This window comes from Acyrthosiphon pisum, chromosome A2 (genome assembly GCF_005508785.2).
Source record: "Acyrthosiphon pisum isolate AL4f chromosome A2, pea_aphid_22Mar2018_4r6ur, whole genome shotgun sequence".
Lineage (NCBI taxonomy): Eukaryota > Metazoa > Arthropoda > Insecta > Hemiptera > Aphididae > Acyrthosiphon > Acyrthosiphon pisum.
This window is the reverse complement of record NC_042495.1, coordinates 92,832,517-92,839,591: the sequence shown is the minus strand read 5'-3', so window position 1 is coordinate 92,839,591 and position 7,075 is coordinate 92,832,517. Positions and strand designations below refer to the sequence as shown.

The following is a 7,075-nucleotide window of genomic DNA, read 5'->3' as shown; positions in this document are numbered from 1 at the left end:
TCGGTCAAGGACAACAGCTCTGGCCGCTCCAAGAACATCGTCATCAAGAACGACAAGGGCCGCCTGTCTCAGGCCGAAATCGATCGTATGCTTAGCGAGGCCGAACGATACAAGGAAGAGGACGAGCGACAAAAAGTTAAGATCGCGGCCAAGAATCAGTTGGAGAGCTACGTGTATGGTGTCAAACAAGCGTTGGACGAAGCCGGCGACAAGCTGACCGAGTCCGAAAAGAACACAGGGAAACGGGAATGCGACGCGGTCATTCAGTGGTTGGACAACAATCAGTTGGCAGACAAAGAAGAGTATGAGTACAAACTAAAGGAAATCCAAAAGAGCTGCTCGGCTCTAATGATGAAGATACACGGTGCAGGACAACCCGGTAATGCGTCTCACCCCGGTGCTCATGGTTTCCCTGGGCCCGGCTCCGGAGGACCAACCGTCGAAGAAGTCGATTGATTCATTTGACAATGTAATTTAATTATATATATTGTAATTTTAGGTACTATTGTAAACTGCTTCCTACATTCTGATTGTAAATAGTATTATATAGGTAGATTTAATTTGAGACTGATTTTTCTTTTGTTATATTATACCTACATTTTTGCAAAATAAATATTATTTATTACCTGTCATACATATTTTTCGTTTTTATTTGTTTGTCCCGAAAAATAAGTACTTCCTATTTTTTATTAATTGCACAGACTACAGTCTACAATAATGTATAAATATTAATATTACCAAAAGATAGAATATTATTGATACATTATTTATGATGATATAGTACGATAACAAAATTGTGATTTGGTAAAAAATCGTTCAGACTTAATTAGTAAGTTATGGCTAAAATACTTCAAAATGCCCGATTTTTGGAAAAAAAAATGTTGAGTGAAATATTAAGAAAATACGTTCTCTGGAATTTAGTTTTTGATTTGAGTATTTTTATGCTTAACATGTTGGTGAAATCAGAATTTACCTATCTTACTCAATTTTTTCATAAAAATTACGTGTTTTGAATCAATGAAATTAATTATCATTCGGAATTTGCTCGTAACAAAACGTTAAATGTTATCACTAGAGCGTGCTGTAAGACAGTAAGTCCAAGTAAGAACATTATATCACCGAATAAGAAATACAGAATTCTGTGATTGTACCTGATGATAACATAATTTAATTTTTTTTTAGCTATCATTTTTTCCGCACATAAAATTACATTAATGTAACCACACGTTCAAAAGTAGAATAAATTCAACTAGGTAACTTTGGTAATTTTATACGACACGATGTAGTATTAACCACGATTAAAGATATATCGTGATGTGAACCCGCCTTTAATATCCTGTTTTTAGTTTTTACAGTACTGATTCCTACTGACAATATTTTAACATTCCAGGCTTTTCGCATTCCCAACTATTAATTTTTATAATAAAACGAAAATCGTTTAAAATTGTTCAATATTATATTTTTAATTTTACAATAAAATTTGAATTCAAAAATAAATAAATTTTGGAAAATGGGACTTTTACATTTCAAAGTTGGTGCACAAGTATTTTTGATCCGTCCCGGTTTTATGGTTTCTTCCAGGGTATTATCTTGAGCCGTTGTAGTGTTATCTAAGAGGAAGAAATGTCTGGAGCCCGTTAAATAGTTTATTTTGTTTATTAGTAAGTTTATGTTAATATTTAATACCACGATGTAGCTGAAATCTGATATTAATAATTCTCAATCAGTTAAAATTCGATTCAATTAGTTCGTATCAAAATAAATCAATAGTTTTATCTTCATCGTGATTTATTAGTTTTGTATGATCGTGGTTAAGCTACTGCATTTAGTGAAGTGTAAGTGATCACAATTTTTGAACTTAAGTTATATTGTTGAACAAATAATCATTGGTACATTTCAGCCTACCTAGAGTAAAGATGGATTCTACATTGAATGTATCAAGATCCATGGATAACTCCATGTCCATGATTAATCAATCAATATCAGCCAAAGATAGTTTAGATCTATCCGGCAAAATGTTGGATAGATTTTTTGCTGCAGATGACTCATTTCCAACACTTGTTGAGAAAATGCAGATAACTAAAAGCAGTGAGTACCAAACAATGTTATTAAAAGTGTTTTTGGAATATTTTAATTTTGTAATGACATCAATCAAAATAAACAAATTTTTTTTTCTGTAACTTTAAGGTCAAAGTGTTAGTGGTTGTACTGAATATGATTATCCTAAAGAAGGGCTAGGAATGCCTTCAATTACTCCCCTTAAATCAAGACACAAGATACCACTACCAGGTGCATTACTAGAGCAGTGGAATGGTACTTTTTTTAATTTCATAATAACAATACTATTGTCATATATCCTGTTTTTTTGAAAGAATTAACTGCATGACGTGTTTAATGTTTGTGCACTGTGCAACATACAATAATGAATGAAAGTTCTTAAATTTTTAACTATACTATATATCATTAATTTATTGTTAATATAGATGCGCAAAACTTTCATCGTAAGTTGGGAATATTTCCTAGCATCAACCGAGTTTGGGTCACAATTGATCAAGAATTCTTTTTATGGGACTTTAGTGAAGGGTAATATTTTTTTACCTTTAATCTAAATAATATTGTTTAATTAAATTATTTTATATTTTAGAACGGATTTATCTTATTTTGATGGAATGAATTCAACAATTTTTGCAGTAGCACTGGTACCACCTAAACCAAATGTATTTCAAGCTCACATTAAACATTTGTTAGTCTTAGCTACTGGATTAAACATTGCAATATTAGGGGTAACATTTAAAAATGTTACCGGTATTGATGGTAATTATAATATATCATTATACTTAAATTTTTGTTGTAACTAATTCAAAAGATATGAATCATAGAAACCTGAATCATTCCGCTATTATTTAAACTCATTTTCTATACACAATAATGTTTTAGAAATATTTAGTCTTAATTTAAGCTATTTGTAGGCTTTTAGCTTCAGAGCGGAGCAATGAATGTATTGATTTTACAATATTGTATGTTTTTATTATTTTTTAAAAAAATTGTTTGTGTTTGTCACATGATAAGTAGTTAAAATAATGCTTCAATTTTCAACTTCAGTATCTTGTTTGATGAGAAAGTTGATGCATTGAGGAGGTCAACATTTCTCAAACTCCGTGGCAATAAAAAAAAAAAAAATAAGGAAAACTGGGAGTCGATTTTTGGTCTAACTCAAAAACAAATGTTCGTAGATACATGACATTTTGTAATTAATTTATATTTTATATTATTATAAATTATATTTGCATTTTCTTTATACCATAAAAGTATCAACATTTTGAATTGTTTTGAACTGTTTACGGACATTTTCAGTTTTTTTAAGTTTTTTTTCCTATGAATGTCAATAATTATTTGTTGGGCAATAAAGCTTTAAAAATTAATACTTGGATCTTAATATATTGTTACAATGACATTTAAAAAATATTAAAAATTCATAGTCACTTATTTGTTTTTATAAGCATTTAAAGTTTGAATTTTGACAAGAGGCATAAAAATAACAAAAATGTGTAAATTATTTTGAGTTAGAAATTCATCTTCCCACCCTACTACTATCTACTATTCAAATCATACCTTGAGCATAGACACTTCGCCATACGTTTAGGGTTAGCCCTATCCAAAATTAATCCCATTCACGCTGGAGTTCCCCAAGGTGCAGCCCCACTTCTATTTAATTTATACATCTCAGATCAACCCACAACAAATTGTACTCACTGTAAAAAAATAATATTTACAGATTGTATAATAAATTAATGTAACACAAAAACAAAAAGAAATTTATAAATAATTTTCTTTTTAAACCTAAGATTTGAAAATGTTATACAATAATATCATTGAATTCAAATTCAATAGCATACATTATACAGTGACCCACTTGCTACCTATTGTACAACAGAGTGACACCCACTTACCCACCTTTTTTCTTGTTAGATTTGATAAAATATTTTTATGTTACATGTTATTTGTTTTTGGTACAATTTGTTCAACCTACCTTATTACTACTAGCGTTATAAATACTTAGGTAATAAAATATCCTTAGTATAGACTAGGTAAAAGTATTCATTTAGAATCATTTTTTGTATACAAAGATTTGTCATTAAATTCAAGTTTAACACATCCAGTACAGTAACCTGCTCAGTACCTACTACTGCCTACCGACTTTCTCAGTATTTTGGCCAAAGACAGAATACAAATGTTACGGTTGCAATCTTAACAATTATGTATTTTTTCATTCTATAAAAAGAACATTAACAAAAGAACATTTTCATTCAACTGTTTTATATTGCAATAATTTTATAAACAATAAATTTGTTTTTATTATTAGGCAAAACTGTTGAACAATTGGAACTCACTACAGATACCATTTATGAAGTTCCCACTGAAGGTGTAATAACCTCTAAAATAGTTGGAACTGACAATGGACGCATTTTTCTTGCAAGTGAAGATGGTAACCTCTTTGAAATTGATTATTGGGTAATTATTTTCTTAAATGTATTTTTTTAAATATTAGATACCTATATTATTTTTCAAGATTAAAAAATATTAATATGCTGTACTTTTTTCATTATATTTAGAAAGATTTGGGATGGTTTTCAATTGGAAATGGAAGACGTTGCAAGAAAGTTTGTCATTCAACCGGTACTTTATCATATATTTTACCATCATTTTTAACTTATGCGATCACCGAACCCTCTGCCATTATTGAAGTAGCTGTTGATAATACACGGCACATACTTTACACATTGACCGAAAATAGTTCAATTGAAATGTATGATCTTGGATCTGATGGTAAATCTACAAGCCGTATTGTGTCTTTGTCACATTCTAATCTTGAGCACCAAGTTTCAAAACTGCTTAGGCAAGTAACTTTTTTTTTTAATGGGTTTTTATTTATTGTTAACCAGCCACCAAGCCGTATAAAAGTCAGATATTTTTAATATACTGTAACGAAACTTTCAAATATAACTAAATAATAATAGTATATTGGTGTCTACTATTAATAGTAGCACAGTTAATAATTAATATTTCATAATTACACATAAATAAACACAAACAAATAAAACTTTTTTTTAATATGCATTTATTGTCACATTTTATTTGTATTAATAATATGATTTGTTGTAAAAATTGAATTGCTTACTCCGACCCACAAGAGAATTAAACTATGCCTCAACATGTCTGAACTTGCACAAGCATACAGCCATTTAAAGACAACCTGTCTATTCATGATTGACAACAGTTGGAGACTAAACATACATACATATTATATATTATATTGCCGGAATATTAAAGAAACAATGCTCCAGAATAATCACTGATGAATCTGTATGTATTTACTTTTTACTTCTCTTGTGGGCCGAAGTATAATGTTAAATATTGTGGTGAATGAATATCTCATTAAATTAAATTTAACAATATTTTTATATAAGTTAATAAGATATAGCAAGAGACCAACAATAGATTAATATTTATGATATAATAAAATATTATAAGTAGTACTTCTCCTTTAAGTATTAAAATATATCACATACTACACTTTAACTTTGTGTAAGATATCAAGATACAGAGAAATATTAATTATAAATTCATAAACATTTAATTTTTAGATTAAAGACTGTCAACGTACGGTCACCTGGTGGTGAGGCAATAATAAACAAGTACCATAAAATAAATTAAAATTGAGTAATGACAAAGAATTTGGTGCATTTTTATTTCAGAACTATAGAAATAGCTCAGATGACTATATTGAGTAGTATAAAAATCATTGAAGAAACTGAATCACCTAACATTCATCTGTTGGTTGTATCCAAGTCTGGATTTAGATTGTATTTTTCTACTGGAGCAATAACCTCCAGTAATACTAGACCTTACACATTACAACTTGTTCACATACGTTTGCCACCAGGATATAATAGAGTTATTGGAGAATCTAAACCGAGTAGTGTTCAGCACGTTTTGTACAACAGAGGTATAATTTTATTCTATTATTGAAAGTCCAAGTAATTTTAACTTTTTTGCTATAGATTACATGTATTTATTGATTACATATTTATGCCATTATGGATTATTTTTGCTTTGCATGCCCATTGTTATTCCACAACTTTTTTTTTTTTCAGGCACTATTATAATGGCATGTAACACTGACATAACTAATTACAGGCCAATGTTGTGGTGTATATCTCCCGATGAATATGCATTTAGTTCTAACTTCAGTGAAAGATATTTTATTACTGATTTGGATATGTGTCCTTTATCGCTGGACAATATAGGTCCAAATTTATTAATATACAATGACCCAAGCTCACCACAGCCACCACTCATTGTTCGTCAACAATTTGAAAATCGCCAAGAATATATAACTTTAGCTCCACAAGTAAGTAACTTAAAAAAAAAAAAATGTTGTTTACTTTTATATATTATTTGTTTTCTTACTATAGGGTTTGGAAATTTTTGAAATGCTTCGGCCTTATGATACGCTTTGTGAATTATTGGCCAGCAGTCAAGGTTCAGAAACAGATGCTATCAAAACATATTTTAAAAATTTCACAGATAATCAAGCATGTGTGGCATGTCTCACAATTATTTGTGATCAGTCATTAAAAAATATAAAGGTTTGTTCTTTTTTAATTTTAATTTTTAATTACCTAAACATACTTATATATTTTATTGTAATTAGATCAAAGAATATGCAACTCGTGCATTTTTCACTCATGGTGGTGAGCCTAAATTAGTGACTGAAAATTTACATGAATCACTTCATGAATTAACAAGAGTTCCTCAGAATAATAGTAAGAAATATGTGTTTACTATTTAGTGTTAATACTTAAGAGGACGTCGCACCCGCATGTGTTGTCTCCGTCTTACACACGTACGTTATAGCAAATGTCCGTTCAGAAGATTCAATTGTGTGCTGTTAGTTTTTATATTAGAATGAATTGACCTATTATCAAATTTAAAGGTAAGATTATTATCTAGGGCCCCACGTAGGCTTTTATTCATATTATTAGTCTTAAGTGAGTTATGACCTTTTTGAAAG

General features: G+C 29.6%; 2 protein-coding genes across 2 annotated transcripts in view; both read left to right on the top strand.

Moving 5' to 3' along the window:
- LOC100169648 (ero1-like protein) overlaps nt 1-7,075 on the top strand; it is a 44,485-nt gene that overhangs the window by 9,415 nt on the left and 27,995 nt on the right. The gene's annotated exons all lie outside the window — the stretch shown is intronic.
- LOC100163633 (nuclear pore complex protein Nup155) overlaps nt 1,616-7,075 on the top strand; it is an 8,973-nt gene continuing 3,513 nt past the window's right edge. The window contains exons 1-11 of the mRNA XM_001950095.4: nt 1,616-1,835; nt 1,901-2,088; nt 2,188-2,313; nt 2,484-2,583; nt 2,645-2,814; nt 4,364-4,512; nt 4,614-4,897; nt 5,757-6,007; nt 6,156-6,412; nt 6,477-6,650; nt 6,716-6,827. Coding sequence (XP_001950130.3) covers nt 1,917-2,088; nt 2,188-2,313; nt 2,484-2,583; nt 2,645-2,814; nt 4,364-4,512; nt 4,614-4,897; nt 5,757-6,007; nt 6,156-6,412; nt 6,477-6,650; nt 6,716-6,827 — 1,795 coding nt within the window. The 5' untranslated portion in view covers nt 1,616-1,835; nt 1,901-1,916. The remainder of the gene's footprint in view (nt 1,836-1,900; nt 2,089-2,187; nt 2,314-2,483; nt 2,584-2,644; nt 2,815-4,363; nt 4,513-4,613; nt 4,898-5,756; nt 6,008-6,155; nt 6,413-6,476; nt 6,651-6,715; nt 6,828-7,075) is intronic.